Source organism: Condylura cristata, unplaced genomic scaffold (assembly GCF_000260355.1).
Source record: "Condylura cristata isolate star-nosed mole 26May11 unplaced genomic scaffold, ConCri1.0 scaffold00015, whole genome shotgun sequence".
In the NCBI taxonomy this organism is placed as follows: Eukaryota; Metazoa; Chordata; class Mammalia; order Eulipotyphla; family Talpidae; genus Condylura; species Condylura cristata.
This window is the reverse complement of record NW_004567116.1, coordinates 41,621,806-41,644,630: the sequence shown is the minus strand read 5'-3', so window position 1 is coordinate 41,644,630 and position 22,825 is coordinate 41,621,806. Positions and strand designations below refer to the sequence as shown.

The following is a 22,825-nucleotide window of genomic DNA, read 5'->3' as shown; positions in this document are numbered from 1 at the left end:
CTCATTTCACAGATTTCACAAGCTAATTAGGTATTTTTTTCTTTATTCTTTTCTACAGAGTTGATCTCTTATTTGGGATGTGTGAAAAATTCTTGCAAGAGGTGGAATTTTTTCAAAAGTAAGTATTTTGCCATTCTCTGTCTTATCTAGAGACTAACACAGGCAGTAGTGGTGATCACAGTCCAGAATTCTTGGTTTAGCCCATTCAATTGATCTATTTTTTGTGGCAACCTGCCCTAATTTGTGAATTTTCTTTATAAACTTCTTTAACATTAACTTCAAATCTAAATGTACAATAGCAAAATAATAAAAACATCCATAGTCATTTTGCATTCAGCACTAAGCTGAGTCATGAAAAGATAAATATTACCTATCAGAAACTCTTGTGGAAAAATCATGACTTATCTTTTTTACCCCAGTGTTCTTTTTTTTTTTTTTAAAGCTGAGTTGGTTTTATTTATTTATGTATTTATTCATGCATACGGAACTGGGGTACAGGCCAGAGGTGCTGGGGTGGTGAGAGGATTCACCAGAGATAGAATGGGGAGTAGAACAACAGATTGACAAAGTACACTGCTGAAGAAAGCAGCAGGCAAGACAGGAGAGGTCTGCTGCGCCATGTGGGTCACCTCCAGGGCAAGGGATCAAATTCCACTGAGGCATTTCAGTGCTGTGTCCTGATCCATGCACCACCAGGTTGAGATTTTTCAAGAGTAACAAATCTGAATAGTCAAAGTGCCTTTTCTGTTGTGTAGAGCTGCATGTTCTGAGTTCCTGCACTCAGGGAAATATTTTTTGACTGTCCGCTTCCACAAGGTAGTTCTGTGGAATAAGTAAGATCAGGGAATAAATTGCTTACCTTTTTAAGCTTTAATTCAGCATCATCCACCTTGAGTCTTACTGTTTTCTGTAAGCTCCATTGAGAAAGGCATTTTCTTTTCATTTGCTCATTGTTGTATCTCCAGTCTAGGATAGTACTTGGCACTTAGTAAATCCTAAAGGCATGTTTTTTTAAACTGATTAATTTAATTAATTGATTTAATTAGTCTGTAGTATTAATAAAATAACTCGAACAATGTACAGGATTTCTAGGAAGATTGTCTAAGGTATTATGAAACACGTAAATGTATAGCTGATACATAATGTGTATTCAATAGACAAGACTCAGTGAAGGTATCACTAAGGTATAATTTTCTGGGAACCTGGCTGTCTCATTTTAGAACCCTGAGTTCATCACTTTTCCTACTTCAGGGTTTGGCAGAGGTTTGGGGTTCATTCATTACTTCTGTTTATTATTCTAGGTGTTTCATTGCTGATTTGCCCCAAATGCAGGACAGTTTTGTGGACAAACTTCTTGACCTCATGCCTCGACTCATGACATCCAAACCTGCAGAAGTGGTCAAAATTCTGCAGACCATGCTGCGACAGAGTACCTTCCTGCATCTCCCCCTTCCAGAGCAGGTCAGGGTCTAGGTTTTACCCCTTTAGGCCAATTCTGCCCTGACAGTCAGAACTGCTCACATTGGGATCTTCAACTTTTTTTTTTTTTAAAGATTTATTTATTTATTCATACAGAACTGGGGTACAGGCCAGAGATGTGGAGGGTGAGAGGATTCACCAGAGACAGAGTGGGGTGCAGAACAGGCAGATCGACGAAGTACACTGCTGAGGGGAGCAGCGGGCGGGTCAGGAGAGGTCTGCCACGCCATGTGGATCTCCTCCAGGGCAGGCGGGGATCGAACTCATGCACAAGTGGCTTAAGCTTCTTAGTGCTGTGCTTTAACCCGCTGTGCCACCAGGGAGGGCCGGGATCTTCAACTTTTTTTTAAATGATTTATTTATTGATGCATACAGAACTGGGATATAGGCCAGAGGTGCATCATGGTATCTTCTTCTTGTTTGTAGATCCACAAAGCCTCAGCCACCATCACTGAGCCAGCAGGCGAGTCAGACAACCCTTTACGGTTTACATCTGGGTTGGTGGTAGCCCTGGATATCGATGCAACCCTGGAACACGTGCAGGATCCTCAGAGCACTGTCAAGGTCCAGGTCTGTTAGATTTTTGTTCTTACGGAACTTCTAGGCAGACTTTATGTTGGAACATTTAACTTTAGCGCCCCTGTAATCTTTACCTGAAGGACAAACTGGGAAGGGAGAAGACATGAGTCTTTTTGGAATATACTGAGATTGAACCCCATTCTACTCCTGAGTGAGTTCTGGAGCACGGTTCTTAAACTCTGAACTTTAGGCTCTACAAAACAGTAGTAGTTGACTTTGAATGAGATGTATTCTTGAATGGAATTGTGTTGCTGTGTCCTGCAATCATTTGCATGTGAGTTTATGTGAATAGGCCTCTCCACACCAATAAGCAATTATCAGATACTAGAAGATGACATTGTCTACCCATAGACTGCCTCAGATTGCAAAGGTTAATGGTTGAGTCTTCCAGGGCACCCCTCCAACCAACTGACAGTCCAGGATGCTACTTACACTTCTGACCAACTAGACAGTCATAATGAAGTCAGTTTTAGAGAGGTGTTAGGTTTGGAGGGTGGGGTCCTTGGGTTTACTGTGGGAAAAGTTTCATCAGAGCTCCCCTTTCAGCATCACCAGCAAGTTTCCCAGTCGAGTTTCTCCACAAGACAGAGATGTTAGTTATAGCCAAAAGGCAGGTTTATTATAAAGGGGGGGGGGGGGAGGTAGAGAATGCTTGCAAAGACACAAGTGCGCAGAAAGGGCTACCCAAGAAAAGGACTAGTTTGCCAAACTAGAGGAGGCAGCTAGTCACAGGCTGGCAGCCTGGGAAGAGAGCTGCCTCTTCTGCTTGGCAAAGGGAGAAGATGGTGACAAAGAGCACTTGCATAGGCCCAGGGCAGAGGGACAGCTGCCCCTGGCCAGGGCGGAGATTGCACAAGTATGGTCTTCTCTTTGGGAGGCACTCATTTCTTTGTGGAGTTGTTAACTTTTGTTAACCTAATCGCTTCTGGGGTGTGACTAGGTTGATTTGTAAGGGTCAGCAGTTCTCCGCTGGCCTCCCATCCCCATATCCCCACCTCTGGCCTGGCCTCCTGATACTCTACAGCAGTCTGATACCTGCTCTAGCAGTTGGCCTTACGGACTTTTCATTTCTATTGCTGGTTTAAGGACTATGGTAATCACTTCTGCCCCCACCTCCAGTTTTTGGCTCCTGTGAACTAGGTTTCTGGTCTTGTGACTGCTCCTTTCCAAATTTTTTACTCTTAATCTCCATCGATAACAATTCCTTTTCAGAATATGGGTCGTTTAGCTTGGCAAACACAATTTATGGGAGGTGGAAGCAGCCACTAGGCATATCTTTCCCAAGGTAGACAAGTTGGCTGTCTCGATAGATAAATGTTAAATATATTAGACACATAAGAGATGCAATAGAAACACTAAACAATTGAGACGGTCTTCATTTAAGATCCACAAAGACCACTTCCCATTTATTCATCCATTCATCTATCTGTCATCACAGAATGAATGAGACCTTCCTGGTTGAGGCAAAATATAACTGTTTATTTGGGATTTTATTAGGACTACATACAGCCCAGGGGCACAGATTCCAGAAGCCTTTGAATTATGTTCAGAGTTGCCTGAATGGAGTGGTGCTTATATCCACATAGAAAAGGCAGAATAGTTCTTACTCCAGTCAGCGATGCAAATTAGGGTTAGAAATCCACCAATTTCCAACTGGTGTTCCATTATGCAAATTAGGCTAGAAGTCTAGAAGGTGCAGTAACAGGTAAAAAGTTAGTTGAGAATGATTGGTTGAATTTTAATACTGGGGTGCCTGTAGCAGAATGACTTTGTTTCCACTTCTTCTGAAAGTGGGATTTGGGCATGTTTGAGCTTGCTGGGGTGTGTCTGGAAATACCTGGAGCCCAACCTTCAAAAACTTCCAGGCTGTTTTTACCCAGACTTGAATTTAAATGGTTCAATTTTGTCTGTCTTTCCTTTTTTCCTTCCTTCCTTCCTTCTACCCGCTCCCTCCTTCCCTCTTAATTTCTTTTATATTTGTTGTCACATGCATTCATTCTTCTTTCCATTCATAAATAAATGTTCAAACTCTAGTGTACATGCTTAGTGCTAGGATTACAGTGGTAAACATACTTGAATTCCTGCCCTCACCATGTAGTTTCAGTGAAAGATAGCTAAATGGACAGGGGATATAAAAAAGAAGAAACATCTTCATTTCAGACATGCAAGGGTAAGTTAGAACACCATGGCCTTTTTTTTTGAAGATTATTTGTGCATACAGAACTGGGGTACAGGCCAGAGATGCAGGGGCGGTGAGAGGATTCACCAGAGACAGAGTGGGGAGCAGAAAAGGCCGACTCACGAAGTACACTGCTGAGGGGAGCAGCAGGCGGGTCAGTTGAGGTCTTCCACACCATGTGGGTCACTTCTAGGGTAGGCAGGCAGGGATTGAACTCATGCTGAAGTGGCTTTTGCTTCTTAGTGCTGTGCTTTAACCTGCTGAGCCACCAGGGAGGGCCCACCATAGCCTTTTATTGATAGCTGCTACTCACACAACATAGGCTTAACTTTGGGAGTCTATGTGCAACACTATCTCCTGAAATGAGACACAGCTGTTGAAGTGAACTTCCCTCTTCTTGAGACTACGATACTGGTTCAGTGAAGTAACAGAACAGTCTACCAACCCAGCATCTGGACTGCGAGACATCTTAGAGTTTTAAAGACAGAATGAAAGGAAACAGAATGTTCCACCCTAAAATATGCCTTTTTTGCCTAAGGATTATTTTGGGATAATTTTTGAGAAGCTGCAGATACAGGAGAATCTTTGAAAACAGAGTAGAAGCTGCCTTTTTGTGAGACAAATTTACATTTATGAAAGAAGTCTCTGTAAGAATGTTTCCCTCTCTGAATCAGGAAGGGAAGGATAACTAAGTCTCCAGAAACTTATCAGTGGAGAAGGCATAAACGAACTCTGTGCAGCATCATTGTTTACCTTGGTTGGCCTGATGACCCCCCATTGCTGCCCCTGCTCCCCACCACTGGCCCATTATCTTTCATTGTTAGTTGAAAACGGTACTTACAGTGCTGGATGGGCTATTGCAGTGAGTTACTCAGGTGTCCTTGGTCTCTCCTGGGCGTGCAGAGGTGTACGTGTTATCAAACTTTCATTTTTTTTTCTCTTGTCAATCTGTCTTTTATTTAGGGATGCTTAGCCTAGAGTCTATAAGGGTAGAGGGAGAAATGGTTTTCCTCTCCCACAGGGTTGTTTCCAATTTTTTTTTTTTTAAAGATTTATTTATTTGTACATACAGAATGGGGGTACAGGCCAGAGGCTCAGGGGCAGCGAGAGGCCTCACCAGAGACAGAGTGGGAAGCAGAACAGGCAGATAGATGAAGTACACTGCTGAGGGGAGCAGCGGGCGGGCCAGGAGAGGTCTGCCACGCCATGTGGTCACCTCCGGGGCAGGTGGGAATCGAACTCATGCGGAAGTGGCTTTGGCTTCTCAATGCTGTGCTTTAACCCGCTTTGCCACCAGGGAGGGCCTGTTTCCAATTTTTATACTGTCCAGAAGTGATTTGGAGACTGATGGAGTCTAAGGAAAGGAGAGGCTTTGTGGAAGTGCTGGTGCATGGCTGAAGTCTGAAAGGATGAGGAAGAGCAAAGGATCAGGGCTAAATTCAGGCAGTATTCTGGGCAGGAAGAACATAAGTACAAAAGTGCAGACAAAGGACAGGGAAGACTTCCTGGAAGAGGCAAGGATGTATCAGATCTTTAAAATGCTAACAAGTACAGGTGGTGACAAAGGAAAAACCTCCTGGATTTTCTGAGCTGGAGAAATTTGTTTTTCCCACATTAGTGTTTCTTTACCATGGCTATACTTTAGAATTTTTCTGAAAGAAAAAGTTCTGATATACAGGGCTCAGCTGTATACACAGGGCCCAGCTGTATATACAGGTAAGTCAGAATCTTGACTAGGATACTAGTACTTTTTTTTTGTTTAAATGCTGCTCTAGCCCTTTTCTTTCTTTCTTTTTTTAAAAAAAAATTATATTATTTATTTACTCATACAGAACTGTGGTACAGGTCAGAGGCTCAGGGGCAGTGAGAGAATTCACCAGACACAGAGTGGCGAGCAGAACAGGCTGGCTGACGGAAGTACACTGCTGAGGGGAGCAGCGGGGTGAACAGGAGAGGTCTGCCATGCCATGTGGGTCACCTCCAGGGTGGGGATCGAACTCGCATTGAAGGAGTCTCCAGCTCGCTTGCAGTGCTGCGCTCCAACCCACTGCACCACCAGGGAGGGCCCACCAGCACTTTTTTTTTAAGAGCTCACAGATGACTCTAATGTGCAGCCAGAATAAAAAACCACTGGTTTACATTGTCCTTGAAAACAAGTTCACAGACCAACCCAGCACAAATGGAATTGCAGGCAGATTATTTTTGGGTCATCTGCTAGACTTGCTGGGGGGAAAGGATGTCCTGAACGAACTCCACAAATAGGTTTTGTGGTCCCCACCCCCACCCCAGACCAAAGAGATCCAAGACACCAAGGAATATAAATCCCAAAATGTCATCACCTCCGAAGGGAGGATTGCTGGGAACTGGGGGTGAAGTTAAGCAGCCAGGTTTTGTATATAAGCAGACAGACTGACCTTGGGTGGGTCCTTGGATTTTTTCCAGCTCTTAATATACTACTGGGTCTCAGCACAATAGAACTTTTGGATGCATTCACTAATGTATCTCTCTCTCTTTCTCCCTGGGTCATTCTTTTCTTCTCCCCCTATTTGTGAATAAACCCTTTACTAACCTGATTGTGTGCGCCTGCAGTTGAGTCTCATTGTAAGTCCCTTTTAAGTGTGTGGGTGAGGACCCACCGTCAGGCCAACACATTTCATATCGGGGTTCCCTTGTAACAGGCTCTGCCCAGAAATCCCTCTACAGGAATCCACTGCACACAAGCTATACTATTTGGAAGCCTGTGTTACAGGACAGGGAAAGGGGCACCCCTGAACCCCATTGGGTTACCCTGTAACACATGTACAGTGAGGAGATAGGAAGCTCACCACTCAGTGTGGGACTGTTTTGGTTGGGAAGCTCTGTCCACCTCGGACAGCTTGCCCTGAAAACTTCCTTCTGTTTTTTGACAGTGTTCTAGGTATCAGGAATGTAGCAGTGAATGTGACTGAGATGACCTTGAGATTACATTCTTTGTTAAAATAATGTTTTATAAGTTCTTTAAAAATAGACCCTATAGGAACTCCATTCATCCATACTTTTTTTTCTTTTTGCCCAACTTAGTTTTCTGTATTATACCTGTTAATAAAAGATAGCATTAGTTAATTTTTATTATAATAATTAAAATTATTTATTTTCTTACATCATTGTTCTTTTTGTACAATATTTGATTTTCCCTTTGCATGAGTTTTAACCTTTTGATTGCTGAGTGGTATTCCATTGTGTATATATACTTGCATCTTCTTGATCTAGTCATTTTCTTTTGGGGCATTTATCTTGGCTATTTTAAATAGTGCTGCAGTAAACACAGGAATGTGGGTTTCTTTCAAATTAGTGTTTTTGTGCCCTTTGGGGAGTAGAATTGCATATTCATATGTTTTAGTGTTTTGAGGAACCTCCACACACCCTTCCATAGTAGCTGAACCAGTTTTACATTCTCACCAGCAGCGTAAAAGGGTTCCTTTTTTCCCACATCCTCAAGATGACAGTTTTTTAGTTATTCTGAAATTCTAAATAGAATTTGCATTGGCTGTTTTCTTCCTTTGACTTACTTGGCTACAGGTTTCTATGATGTACTGTTGGGAGTTTTAGAGGAATGAAAGAAGGCTTCAAATGAATCAAGATGGATCAAGGCCTTTCACAAAGAGCAGTTTTTACAAGACTTAGGGGAGCCTCTGCTACCTTTGTCATTTTCTTTTCCATGTTTGTTACTGACTTTCCTCATCCCCTTTTAAAAAACTGAAACCCAAGTACTTAAGTATCTTAAAAGATCAGGAGGCTGGAACACCATCTTTCTGCTGTGATTGCAGCCTGGAGTCTGGAGATAGAGCAGAATGTAGACGTTTTAAAAAAGAAAGAGTAGGCTACGACTCAGCAATCCCACTCCTAGGTATCTACCCAAAAGATACAAAAACACTGGTTGAAGAAGATACCTGTACCCCCATGTTTATTGCTGCTTTATTTACAATTGGAAAAACATGGAAGCAGCCCAAATGCCGAAAAGTAGATGACTGGGTTAAAAAGATGTGGTACATGTACACAATGGAATATTACTCAGCAACCAAAAAAAAGAAACACATGTCTTTTGCAGCAACATGGATGGAGCTGGAAAAGATCATGAGATAAGCCAGAAAGAGAAAGAAAAATACCAGACGGTTTCACTCATAGCAGTATAATGGACCAGGCGAGAAAATAATAAGAATGAACAGCCATATACCAGAGACATTTTGTGGGGGTGGAGTGGGAATGAGATCAAAAACGGGGGTATGAGGGGGGGAGTGCACTGGACTATGGTGATGGCACATGGGTGACTTGATGATGGGAAACGCACAGGCATTACAATTGAGATGAAAAAAAAATGTACAAAATGATGCAAAAATAAACTGTTATATTATAAAAAAAAAAAAGAAAGAAAGAAAGGGTAGGGCCCTCCCTGGTAGCACAGCTTGTTAAAGCACAGCACTAAGAAGCTAAAGCCACTTCCGCATGAGTTCAATCCCTGCCCTGGAGGTGACCCACATGGTGCGGCAGACCTCTCCTGACCCACCCACTGCTCCCCTCACCAGTATACTTCATCAGTTGGCCTGTTCTGCTCCCCACTCTGTCTCTGGTGGATTTTCTCCCCCCTGCACCTCTAGCCTGCACCCCAGTTCTGTATGCATAAATAAGTAAATCTTAAAAAAAAAAAAAAAAGAAAAAGAAAGAAAGAAAGGAAGGAAGGATAGATAAAATCAGTGGAAACCCTAGCTAGGATCTAGGAAGAGATGAAGAAATTATGGAACACATTGAGACTTGCCAGAATTTCAAATTCAAAAGGCCTGTGGTTTGTCACCTACTTTGTCTTGTCAATGTAGTTCCACAACCCAGGCCATGTCTGGTTGTAGAATGAACTTTAGTTTTTTGTTTAGTTCATTTGTACACTGGGCATTATACTGGCCCCTCCTGGAGACAGTTGTGACACCCTCTGGGATGTGAGGAAAGAATTTACAGCAATGTGAGATTTGAAGAATTGGCCAGTGTTTTGAGCAGAGCCTTCACTGAGCACTATTTCTGTAAAAAGAGACAGATAAACAACTTCCTAGTATCTTATAATTTAGTGGAGAAAATGTAGATATAAAATTGCTTTTAGTACTTGGTAGCTGGTGATGGATGCTAGACCATGATATATGATTCAGAGGCAAGAGGGAGAGTCATCCTAATGTGTGTGCCTGGCATGGCTTTTCATGTCAGGATTAATATTTTTACTTACTTTTGTACTTTGTTAAAATTTATCTCAACAAGAAACAGGATCAGGAATTAAGGATAAAATTGAGGATTCAGGGGCCTCCCTGGTGGCATAGGGGTTAGAGACAGCTGTTAAGCTATCACCAGCCACAAGTACTATTCCCAGCCTGGGAGCTGACCCACAAGGTGCAGACCTCTCTTGTCTGGCCCACTGCTCACCTCAGCAGTGTATTTTAGTTGATTTGCTTGTTCTGCTCCCCACTCAGTCTCTGAGTCTTCTCACCCCCCCACACCTCTGGCCTACACCCCACTTGTACGCATAAATAAATAAATCCTTTTTTAAAATGTGAGGGTTCATAGGCATGTTTCTTGGTGGTTCTTTTCTTTTGGGTTTTTCTTTTTTTCTTCAAGATTCCACATATAGGTGAGGTCACAACAGAAAGATAAATGTGATCCAACTTCCTGAGATCTTAAGACCCTTAAGTACTTGGGTTTCAGTTTTTTAAAAGAAAGTGGAGTGGGGGGCAGCCAGTGATGAACATGAAAAAGAAAACGATAAAGGTAGCAGAAGCTCTCAAAGCCTTAACAAAACTGCTCTTTGTGAAAGGCCTTGATCCATATGATTTCTCTCTCTTATTTTACTTAACACCCTTGAAGTTCATCCATGTTGCAAATGGCAAGATTTTCTTCTTTTTCGTTGCTGAGTAATAGTCCTTTGTGTGAATATGCCACATTGTATTTATTCATTCAACCATTGACAGACTTGGGTTGTTTCCCTGTTTTGGCTTTTGTAACCAATGCTACAGTGAATATGGGGGGTGCATACATCCTTTCCAACTTGTATTTTTCAAATCAGTATTTTCCTTTTCTTTGGGTAAAATCCCAAAAGTGGTATTGTTGGATATGTTAGTTCTATTTTTAATATTCTGAGAAACCTCTATATTGTTTACCATAGTAATGGCACCAATTTATATTCTCACTGCACAAGAGCTCCCTTTTTTCCATATTCCGTCCAACACTTTTTTTCTTGTCTTTTTTGATAGCCATTCTAACAGATGTGACGTGATCTCTCATTGTGGTTTTTATTTGCATTTTCCTGATGATTAGTGGTATAGAATGTCTTTTCATGTAACTTAGCCATCTGTGTACCTTTTTTTAGAAAAATGTCTATTATGACCTATGGCTCATTTTAATTGTATTGTTTGTTTTCTTGCTGTTGAGTTGCATGAGGTTGTTTTTCAAGATTTAATTTTATTTATGCAGAGAAGAATTGGGGTATAGGCCAGAGTTGTGGGGTGTAAGAGGATTCACCAGAGACGGAGTAGGAAATAGGACAGACAGATCAACAAAGTACCCTGCTGAGGGGAGCAGCGGGATAGACAGAAGAGGTCTGCTGTGCCATGTGGGTCAGTTCCTTGACTGGGAATCAAACTCAAGCTGTTGTGACTGGCTTGCTAGCACTGAGACTTTAACCCTATGTGCCACCAGAGAGGCCCCTTGAGTTGTATGAGTTTTTTGGGATATTAACTCTTTATCAGATACATGATTTGCAGATATTTTCTTTCTGCATAGTTTGCCTTTTCATTTGTCAATTGGTTTCTTTGCAGTTCTTAAGTTTGATGCAGTGCCATTTGTTTATTTCACTTTTATTGTGAGATTCAAAACATCATTGCCAAAACTAGTGGCAAGGTGTATACTGTCTCTGTTTTCTTCAAGAAGTTTTATAGTTTCAGTTCTTATGTTCAAGTCTTTTATTCTTTTGCATGTGACTTTTCTATTTTCCCAACACTGTTTTTTGGAGAAACTATCCTTTTCTTACTATATATTCTTGGCTGCTTTGTTATAAATTAATTAGCCATATATGTGTGTATTTAATAGAGACATTTTAATTCCACCACTTGCTCACCATGAATTCAGGAAAACAGTATTAAATACTGCTTTGTGCTGCGGCTGGATGGTAGGGAATGGGTGGTGCCGCCCTGCACTCAGGGAGCAGTCTTCTGTGAGGGCTAGTGTCCTCTTTCTTTTCCTTCTGTTTTGGGGTTCAGAAAAGATGCTACCAGCAATTCTGTTAAAAAAAAAAAGTTTGTGCCTCTTCTGCCTCTTTTTTCTAATTTGTATCACTTCTTAGGTCTTATATCCAGATGGACAGGCCCAGATGATCCACCCTAAACCTACAGACTTCCGGAATCCTGGCCCAGGGCGACACCGACTTATCACTCAAGTGTACCTGTCCCACACCGCCTGGACAGGTAAAGGAGAAAACTGGAAAAAAGAAAACTGATTTTGCAGTTCGAAAAATACATGATTGAATCAGGACTGCTGAGGATTGAAATTCTTTTTTTTTTTTAATTTTATAATAATTTATTTTTACATATTTTTGTGCATTTTTCCATCTTAGTTGCAATCGCCTTGGGCTTCCCATCACCAAATCACCCATGAAATACATTACTTAAGGCACTTAAAGGCTGAAATTGGGTACATTTAGACTAAATTGATATATTATTATGATTGCACTGGGCACTCGGTTTTTCCAGAAGATATACATGAGGTAACAATAGAATAGAGTCTCAGGGAAAGAGCCCTGGAGTGCATGCCAAGAGACCTTTTCCTGCCCTCACTCTGCCTAACATGCTGCGTAACCTTGGACAAGTCACTCTCCCTTCTGAATCTCTTTCCTCATCTTCAAAATGATGATGATAGTTCTCTACGAGTTCTGTGGGTTTCTCTGTCTGGAAATTAAAGTTCTATATTTCTTACTAAAAATTTAAAATTACTCCTTTGTATATGAGCATTTCAGTTCATTCCCCTGAATAAGTAAAATGACAACTTACTGCCCTCCCACCCACATTGACTGGCTTGTGGGGCAATGCAAAGTGAGATGATCTAATCACGTTCTACCCTCTCCATTCAGCAACTGAGTAGAACCTCAGTGCTTTGTCAAGACAGGGAGGTTACATAGCTTTTTGATGTTTTTTCTTAACTGTTAAGAATAAAATGGAAGAATTCAAGTGCAAAAGATACTACATTTCAAGCCCATAAGGCTACTTTGCAAACTTTAAAAATGAGACTCAGTCTGTGGAATCTAAAGTGTGGGGCAGAATTGGCCTCAGTGGTGTTTCCTAAACTACTGAGGAGATTTGGAAGCATGGCGTAAATTGAAAAGATGTTTAATCCCACTATATTTGATTTATTTTAAAAACACATCAATGCTTTCTGGAATTTTCCTTTATATTTTATAATACACAAATTTTTTTTAAAGATTTCTTTATGCCTACAGAACTGGGGTACAGGCCAGAGGTGCAGGGGCAGTAAGAGGATTCACCAGAAACAGAGTGGGGAGCAGAGCAGGCAGATTGACAAAGTACACTGCTGAGGAGAGCAGTGGGTGAGACAGGAGAGGTCTTCTGCGCCATGTGGGTCAGCTCCGGGGCCAGGGAGAGGCCAGGTATTGAACTCACACTGAAGTAGCTAGCTTGCAGTGCTGTGTCCTAACCCATTGTGCCATCAGGGAGGGCCCTTATAATACATGAATTTTATATATACATGAATAGCTGTATTTTATAATATATGAATAACTATTTAATGCCATTATTAACAGCTTTCCTCTGTCATCCCAGTTAAATGGTTATAGAAGAGTTACATTTTTCACAACTAGGAAGTGGTGCTGCTGAATGTCAGAGCAACACTCAGAGTGCAGTGACCCTGGGCCTGGCACAGTTGAGGAAGCACCTGTCAATGCTTTCAGCCAGTGTTTCCTTCCCTATGCATTCCTCATTCCATATTTTTTCTGTCTAGAGTGTTTCTGCACTGTTTGCCCAATTTTTTTATAACAGTTTATTTTTACATCATTTTGTACATTTTTTTTTCCATCTCAATTGTAATCCCCGCAGGTTTCCCATCACCAAGTCACCTGTGTGCCATCACCATAATCCCATGCACTCCCCCTCCCCCCCCGTTTTTGATCCCATTCCCCACTCTTGCCCCTCAAAATGTCTCTGGTATATGTATATGGTTGTTCATTATTTTTGTTATTTTCTCGCCTGGTCCATTATACTCCTGCTATGAGTGAAACCATCTGGTATTTTTCTTTCTCTTTCTGGCTTATCTCACTAAACATGATCTTTTCCAGCTCCATCCAAGTTGCTGCAAAAGACATGTGTTTCTCTTTTTTGGTTGCTGAGTAATATTCCATTGTATATATGTACCACATCTTTTTTATCCAGTCATCTACTTTTGTGTTTGCCCAAATTTTTAACCCTTAGGAGGGTAGAATTTGTTATTCTAATCTCTTCTGATGAATAGTTCCTGGATGTAAGGAAAGAAATGCTGTGAAACAGCACTGTTGGAAGGACTAAGGTTCAGGAAGACAAATCACATATTTAGGATACAAAAAGTTATTTTCTCCTATGGTGGTGCAAGGGCTTAAGTCCTAGCACTATGAAGCAGTCTGTAGCCACTGTAGCACAAGATCAATCCCCAGCCAAAGAGGTGACCCACATGGTACAGCAGACCTCTCCTGTCTCACCCACTGCTCCCCTCAGCAGTGTATTTCAGTAGATCTGTCTGTTCTGCTCCCCATTTCTGTCTCTGGTGAATCCTCTTACCCCTCCCTCCCACCTATGACCTACACCTCAGTTCTTATATACATAAATAATTAAATCTTAAAAAAAACAAACACAGGTCCTCCCCGGTAGTGCAGTGGGTTAGGACGCAGCACTGCAAGCTAGCTGCAGCTGCTTCAGTGTGAGTTCGATCCCCAGCCCCAGAAGTGATCCACATGGCGCAGCAGACCTCTCCTGTCTTGCCCACTGCTCCCGTCAGCAGTGTACTTCGTCGATCTGTCCATTCTGCTCCCACTCTGTTTCTGGTGAATCTTCTCACTGCCTCTCTACCTCTGGCCTATATGCCAGATCTGTATGCATAAGTAAATAAATCTTTTAAAAACACACACCATGAAGCTTAATTGCTTAAGTTTGTGAACTGGGCTCAAATTCTGTCACTAGAGTAGATTTGGGCTATCTTACAGAATGTCTCAGAACGTTGGGACATTTTTGGTGTTGTGACAGCCATTCTTTCTTTGTGTGGTAGGGCTAAAATTTATAAGCTTGCATGCTTGGCCCAGATTAGGTGTTGTATTCCAAAACCTTACTGAGCTCCCCCCTCATTACTTGTTGCATACCTAGGTAACTGTTCTCTATCATAGTTCTCTCTGTCACTCAACTGGTCAGCAACTTGAAAGAGGTCTCAGCCTACTTTCACTGGAGCCTGTCTCCTATAGACACCAAATCAATATCTCAGTATCATGTCATGAAAGAATACAAGGTATAATAACGTGATTCAGGATCCCTGAGATATTCCTGTTCACTGATCAGAATTTTTGGTCCTAAAGACCCTCTAATCAAGACTTCTCCACTAGCACTGGATAGTGCAGCCCTGAGGACTGAGGTCAACTGCAAGGAGAGCCCAGTTGTCTGCACAGAAGAATTGCTCCATGGTGCAGCATGTGGCCCTCCGTCTTAAGTCGGGAAGGCCTTGGGTTTTCAGATTTCCCTCTGGTCATCTTGGCATCCATAGCTCTGAGCTGTGTGAGACCAGAGGAGGGGGCTGTGAAGAAGCAGAGCATCTGCAGCATCAGGATCAGTCTCACAGGATTTAGGCTGGGAAATGTATGTTTGGTGTGGGAGAGTGGAGGGATGAAGAAATAAATATCCTTGAAATCCTCCTGCTTCTACCCTTGATGTTGTTTGCTTGACATTTCATGCTTATTCCAAGCAGTTGCCCAGTCATGGAGGATTTCTTTTGTGTTTTTTTTTTTCCAGAACCATGCCAGGTGGAAGTGAGGCTGCTGCTGGCCTACAACTCCAATTCACGAATTCCAAAATCCTTCTGGATCGAGGGCGGTGAGGTGTCACCCCAGTTAGAAACCAGCATTGAGGGCACTATCCCTTTCAGCAAGTCTGTGAAGGTTTACATAATGCCCAAACCCGCTCGGCGCTGAGTCACAGGATGTCTTTGTAGTTCAGCCTAGCAGGCCCTTCCTAGGTATTGGAGCCAGAGCCTGAAGCACTTCACCTGGAAATAGCGGATAGGCTTAAGGAGAAATAGCACCCTCACAGTCTCATCTAGTATCAAACGCAGGATAAGTTATTCTGCATTAAAAGAACAAAAACCTTCAATACTATTCATGATGTCTCCCATCTCTTATCCCCACAATAAAGTTGAGAAAACACCAAACTGTTCTACTTCCTTGTGCTTCAAGAAATTTATATGGCTATACATTCAAAAATTTTAACACATGCTCACATTCCTCAGCTGTGAAACACAAAGATCCAGCTTTCCAGCCAAAGGAGCCCCAAGGTTATTAGAGCCATAATCTTATTTCTTAAAGTAATATCTTTTGCCAGAGTCAATTCCAAGGTAGCATTAGCAACTAAACCTTTTCTGACAGATCCTGAGTGGCCTTAGATACCTATTATCTTGCTGAGAAGCTCCTTTCCTAGTTCTGGGCCAAGGACTGAATGGAAGTTGAAGGATGAATAATTTTCACTCCTACTCCTGAGGGAAATTCTTTATCTTGTCTTCCGTTATCCTTACAGCCAAAATAATAGAGAAAGGCCATACTTAAGAAAAAGAAACAAGGATTGGGTCTCCCTGGTGGTGAAGGAGTTAAAGACAGCACTATCAAGCTATGGGCAGATACTATAGCATGAGTTCGATCCCAGCCAGGGAGCTGACCCACAGGGTGCAGCAGACCTCTCCTGTCCCACCCACTGCTCCCTCAGCAGTGTATTTCAGTAGATCTGTCTGTGCTGTTCCTTACGTTCTCTGGCGAATATTCTCACCTCTGCCACACCTCTGGCCTGTACCCTAGTTCTTGTATATGTACAAATAAGTAAATCTTTTTTTTAAAGGATTTATTTATTTATCCATACAGAGCTGGGATACAAGGCCAGAGGTGCAAGGGCGGTGAGAGGATTCATCAGAGACAGAGTGGGGAGCAGAACAGGCCGGCTGATGAAGTACACTGCTGAGGGGAGCAGCGGGTGGGTCAGGAGACATCTGCCGCGGCATGTAGTCACCTCCGGGGTAGGAATTGAACTCGCACTGAAGTGGCTGCAGCTCCCTTGCAGTGCTGCGCCCTAACCTTTATGCCACCAGGGAGGGCCTAAAATAAGTAAATCTTATAAAAAGACAAAAAAGGACTTAAAAAAAAAGAAAAGAAAAGAAGCAAGGATTGAGGGAAAAGGCATCCCATCTAAGAAATATTTTTCACTACAGGTCTAATGACACTGGTGTTGGAATGAGTAAGAGCAGTAAACACTCCAGAGGTGTTCACTGTGTACTGCCTGTGTTACACTCTACCTGACTTTTAGTCTTCACATCAATGTACTGAGACTTGACATTTAAATCACCGTTAGGAACACTGTGCAGTGAGAAGTACAGACTTTGTTCATTCAAATCCAAGATGAATCAGGTGATGTGTATTGAAAAGAACCTTCAAATCTTCACTGTGCCTCAGTGTCCTCACCTATAAAATAGAGACAATTACGCCTTAAGAATTTTGAATTTTTTTTAAATAATGCCTAGTCCTGTTCCTACTTGATCTACAGAGCTCAGGCTCACAGCCTCACTTGTACAGATAATAGCAAGATTATATCATTACTCATAAGTGGAGCCTGAAGTTGCTTTCAAGCATGTTTGGTTGTTAATGTACGTAATGTATGCCTAGCAGTGTTGTAAGCTCTTTATGTGAATTAACTCATTTAAATCCTCACAGCCCCACTGTGAAGTCAGTACTGTTGTCTGAGAATTAAGTTAACTGGGCCTCAGTTACACAACTAGTATGAGCTGGGATTTGAACCCTGGCAGTCTGACTTCAGATCATAACTGCCATAGGGTGACTAAAGGGAGGAAAGTCATCTCCAGAGAGCTTGGTTTTTTAGTGCTTGTTTTATATAACTCAGGGATGTGCCATCTCTTGTTAACAAGGTGCCCTGGAGAAAGTGTCTGCCTTGAAGATAGAGTGAAGCTTGAAGCCAGGCTAAATCCTAACGTGACCTTCACAATCACCTAATGATGATTGACAGGTTGCCGTGCAGATAGAAACAGTAAGACCCGTGGATGCAGACTGAGCCCCTCATGCTACAGCTTGAAAGCCTTCAAAGGAAAGAAAATGAAAAGTCCTTTTCAAATACAAAACTCCTTTTACAAAAAGCCTTTGAGATTATTCTCTCTTGAGGTAGAGAAACTGAGTTTTTTTTTTGTTGTTTGTTTGTTTGTTTGTTTGTTTTTATGCATACAGAACTGGGGTACAGGCTAGAGGCTCAGGGGTGGTGAGGGGCTTCACCAGAGACAGAGTGGGGAACAGAACAGGCAGATTGACGAAGCACACTGCTGAGGGGAGCAGTGGGCGGGTCAGGAGAGGTCTGCCACGCCATGTGGGTCACCTCCAGTGCAGGCGGGATCGAACTCTTGCTGAAGTGGCTTTAGCTTCTTAGTGCTGTGCTTCAACCCACTGTGCCACCAGGGAGGGCCCGAGAAACAGGTTTTGAGGCAACATATTTTCTTTTCCACAAAATAGAATAAAAGAATACCTGTTTTGTGGAAGGGGACATGCAACAAGGAAGACCAGATTAACAGGTCTATTAGAAGGCTGAACTAAGATGTCTACCATGATTATTTTGTCAGTTACTGAACAGTGACTGCTTTCAAATTGAAAACAAACAAGCAAGCAAAAAATAAAACTTAGGGTCAAGTTCTGGCTTTGTGATGAAAGAATAAAGATCTCATAAATCAGATCCTCCATGCAGATGATGCCACATCTCCCAGGAGATGTTGCAGTCAGTGTATTTTCTGTTAGGGAATTCACTTGTTGATTTTGCCACAACCACACTGTGAATCAGTCCCTTTACTGTCTTATATGGGTTACACCCACACAGTGTATGGTTCCACAGTCCTCATCAGCATGTTAACTGCAGCCTTGTTGAGTTTAACAAAGATGCCATTGAAGATCTGGTGAAGGTGAAGGAGCTGTAACACCATTCAGATCTTTGGGCTTGCACCATTGATACTCTGACCCTGATGACAAATGCCAGCTTGGATTTGTAGTTAAAGTAGCCGGCTTTTCTTGCCATCCTACCTGTACACCTGCCTATATTTGTTGTGCTAAGCTTTTTCACAATTAAACTTCCTTCTTGCCCTTTGAAACATGTTTTGGACAAGCTTCTTTCTAACACACTTCACTAAAAATCCATGAAATTCCTTCTTTAAGGGTTTCTGGCACAGCAGGAACTTTGTTCTTCTGTACCCTTCATAGTACCAGCCAGAAAAGAGCAATCCTAGGTTTTAAAACCCAAAGTATTGTACAACTAAGGGGCATGTTTTGGCTTATTATCAAGTTGAGGTTTTCAAAGTTGTGTAAAAATTGAATGCACTATTATTAGGAGATAAGAATTCTCCATAATTGTGTGCAAGCAGAGGTTGAACAAGCTCCTGACAAGTTTGTTGCAAGGATTTCAAATATCACATGAGGGGCTGGGCTCAACCTTTTAAATTCCTTTTACCCTGAGTTCTCAGGTTCTGTGAAATAGGAGAATCTTTATTTTTCTACATCTGGTTTCACACTTTCTCACTGAAGTGAAAAAATGACTTTGCATTACAAAGACCTGTAGGGACCATAAAGATCACTCCAGTGTGGCACCTGCACAGTACAAGTGCCTGAACTCCCAGAGAGAGTAAGTGGCAAAACCAAGTTAGAGCCGAGGTCTCCTGATTTTTCCTTCACTATAGCTTTCGTGAGAGTGGCCTGTTCTTTGTAAGTGCTCTCTACATTGCTACCAGCTTGTCATATTGGACTCTTTCCTTGCCCCATCAAATAGAAATAATCTTCACGTCTTTTAGATTCTGCTTCCTTAAATATTTTTTGATTCACTTTTTCTCATGCTCGGTCTGTATCCTGATGCCGACCACCATTATCTCACCGCCATTGTCTCACCTGAAGTATGGCATTCACCTTTTCATGAGCACTTGTCAAATCTTGCCTCCTTCAGTCCATTGTCAGAATGAGCTTCCTGAAACACAGATCTTGATTACACCCTTCCCCTAACGCTTAAGTGCCTTTAAGCGTATCACTTTTTGTGCCTGGATAAAGTCTAAATTCCTTAAGGCTCTCATGTGCCTGCTGGTATCTCCAGCCCCGTACTCCTTGTGGAAACATTCTGCGCTTCTCCAGCTGCAGAGACTTCCTGTTTTTGCTCCCCTCCTTTCCACTTGTTGCTCATTTCTAGAGCTTTGGACTTAACTCCTCTTCAGGTTGTTGCCTATACTTCTTTCAAGACAGCCTCATTCTGGAACCTCTGTTTCCTGTGGGCTTGATGCATTGCCATATGTTCTCATAGGCGCCTATGAATTCTTCAAGCATAGTATTTGCTGCAGGTTCACAAATACAACCCCCTAAATGAAGGCAGGCAGGCCAAAAAGATTCATATGTTCTAGGGATGAAAATGGAGACTGGAAAATGAGTACATTTTCTGTCAGAAAGCAGCTCTGCTCGGCTCCCCTAGGTTGTATACAAATGTGGGTCTGTTGGCATCAAATCTTCCAGTTCTTCCAGAAATCTGCATTTGCATGTAAAAAAATACCCAATTTTAAAGTCTTGGTTAACTAAAGTAAATTAAAGTTACTTAGAAAAGTTACTGAGACAAAAAAGATGAAATGGGCCCTTCGGGGATGGACCTTGAAGTGATTTGCCAAGTGAAATAATTCAAAGGGAAAGATGGTCTCACTTGTCTGTGGCATATCAGTAACAAAGTGGATATATACTGGCAAAGTATATATCCACTTAGACTTAGTGAAACTATACTACTTGCTGGAGGGGGTGGGAGGCAGGGGGGCACTCACTGGCACAGAGGTTTGGTGGAGGGTGAGTGATCCATGTGTACATATGGAGGAGAACAAATGTAACCCGAAAGTTACATGGGCATGTCGGGACTCCCTGGTGGCACAAGGGCAGTACTGTGAAGCTATCAGCAGCATGTCCTTAATATCTGGCCAGGGAGGTGACCCACACGGCATGGCAGACCTCTCCTGACCCGCCCACCGCTCCCCTCAGCAGTGTATGTTAGTAGGTCTGCCTGTTCTCCCCACTCTGTCTCTGGTGAGTCCTCTCACTCCCACACCTCTGGCCTACACTGCAGCTCTTGTTGTATAAATAGATTTTTTTTTTGAAGTTATACAGACATGTCAACAATTAACAAAGTTAGCGAAAACAAAAACTACTGAAACAAAACCTCTTCAGTGTTTGGCATGTTCCAAACATGCCAGTTTGGAACACCTGCATCATAATTCTGAGTTTACATGTCTTCTGCCAACTAATCTCTATGCCTGGAGAGTAAGAATGCTGCCTTTTTAGTACCCCCAGCACAGCTCCTGCTGTAAGCACATGAATCCAAGCAAACCTAGAAGTTCCTTGGCACATCCATAAAAGCCAGCCGAGAGTCAAGTTTCTGAAAGGACTTTATATTTGGCTCTGACATGATTGACTTAAGCAAGAAGAAGAATGGGAAACATGGGTACCCATGTAGCATTCTTGCAGAGTCCTTGTCTTAGAAACCACTTAAGCTACAAGAAATTGTGGACAAAGTAAGTTGTGCTAGCTACAAATCAAATCAAAGGGCTTCATAACTAAGATGTGGGACTAAGTATGTATCGTGGAAACACAACTTCTCTCCAAGCTCTGCACATTTTCAGCAGTGACCATGTAGAGCAGATTCAGAAGTAGAAGCTGTTTCTTACCAGATTCTATACAAAGCATAATCTCACCACCAATTACTTCTGTCTCTAATAAGTTTGTGTTGAGTTCTCTTTAATGTGAGGACAACTCACTTAGGAACACTGGTTCCACCCACACCTAGCCCAACACCCACTGAACTGTTTCACTGCACATTTGACACACACACAAGTTTTTTCATCACTAGAGAAAGTGTCTGAATTTTATCAAATATCCCTCCTACTTATATATAGGATCTTAAGAGCTGAGCAAACAGATCTAAAAAGATCTTGTCATCTGATAATTGGCAGCCTGAGGAAAGCCCACTGAGCAAGACCTCCCCCAATTCCTCAACAGGGTGTCACAACTATGAGATTCTCATCTCATGGACTTCCTAAGGCTATGGATGGTAGAAAAGATGAAGACAGCGGTAGGTTCCAATCTTGACTCTGCCACATCCTGGTTAGGTGAACTATGCAAAATCTAAATGGTTCGGTAGCTCATCTTTTCCTTCCAACCTGTATCTTAACTTTCTGTACAATCTATGGATTGGCTCACCTAGGGTTAGGTACCCAACTGGGCCAATGAGGTAGTGGGCCATATGAAACAAAAATCAGCTTTCTGGGCTGTGGCTTCAATGAGGACTGAGGTAGATTGATCATATTTAGTTATGGTAGGCACCATGTTATTAAATGTCTAGTTAAGTTGCCAAATGCTTAGAGAATAAATGAGTACTTTCTTCTTTGAGACTCAACTAGTGTCATGTTCTTCCCTAATTCCCCTTCCATCCTGGTAAGATAAATTTGTGCCACCACTGAACCTGTGACAGTTGCACTCTAGCACACTGTATATTTGTCTATCTCTCCAATATAATACCCAGGGGCAAGAACTACTCATCCCTATAGCCTAAGGGTCCAGTGATCAGAGGTCACAAGGCAATTAGTATGAGTATTTCAGCAAGAGGGCATAAAAGATAATTACTGAAAAAAAAGTGAGAGAAATAAGAGTGGATAGTTCCTTTGGGCTCGAACATTCCATGAATCTGTGAGATAATAAGATGCTATATTAAGAACCATAAAATAAAACTAGTTGGCTTTATATAGCAACCCCATGAATAGGTAATGACAACAGTGGCTTCAATTTATTGAGTCCTTAGTATAGGCCAAGCGGTGTGCTAAGACTTTCTCTGAAGTACTTCTTTAAATATCTCCAGTAACTCCAGGTACTAATATTGTCTTTATCTGACAGATGAGAACAGTAAAACTTTGAGAAGTTAAATAACTGCCCAACCAGTGACTTGCAGAAAGCCACAGTTCAAAGTTAAGGCTATTTGACATGAAGGTCACACTCATGAATCTTTAAAGAAATGAGGAGTGAAAAATAAGGTGACACTGATAACTTATTACAGCTCCATCGATCTATTTGAGGACTTCGCAAAGGTCGCCTGGCATTTAATAGAACAAAGACTATCTGAGCCAGGAGAGACCACAAAGGGGAATCTAGTATCTAGTCCAGCCCCATCATTCTATGAGGGAGTCTGAGGCTCAGAACTGTCTGATGAGCCTCATGTTCAGATAGTGGAACAGCCTGTCCAGACC

The 22,825-nt window shown here is 42.1% G+C and overlaps 1 protein-coding gene across 1 annotated transcript in view; it reads left to right on the top strand.

Annotated features, from left to right (window-relative positions):
- The window catches only part of INTS4 (integrator complex subunit 4), a 118,847-nt gene extending 103,153 nt beyond the window's left edge, over positions 1-15,694 (top strand). The window contains exons 19-23 of the mRNA XM_004683237.2: positions 59-118; positions 1,302-1,461; positions 1,906-2,049; positions 11,589-11,709; positions 15,280-15,694. Coding sequence (XP_004683294.1) covers positions 59-118; positions 1,302-1,461; positions 1,906-2,049; positions 11,589-11,709; positions 15,280-15,458 — 664 coding nt within the window. The 3' untranslated portion in view covers positions 15,459-15,694. The remainder of the gene's footprint in view (positions 1-58; positions 119-1,301; positions 1,462-1,905; positions 2,050-11,588; positions 11,710-15,279) is intronic.
- The last annotated feature ends 7,131 nt before the right edge of the window (positions 15,695-22,825 follow it).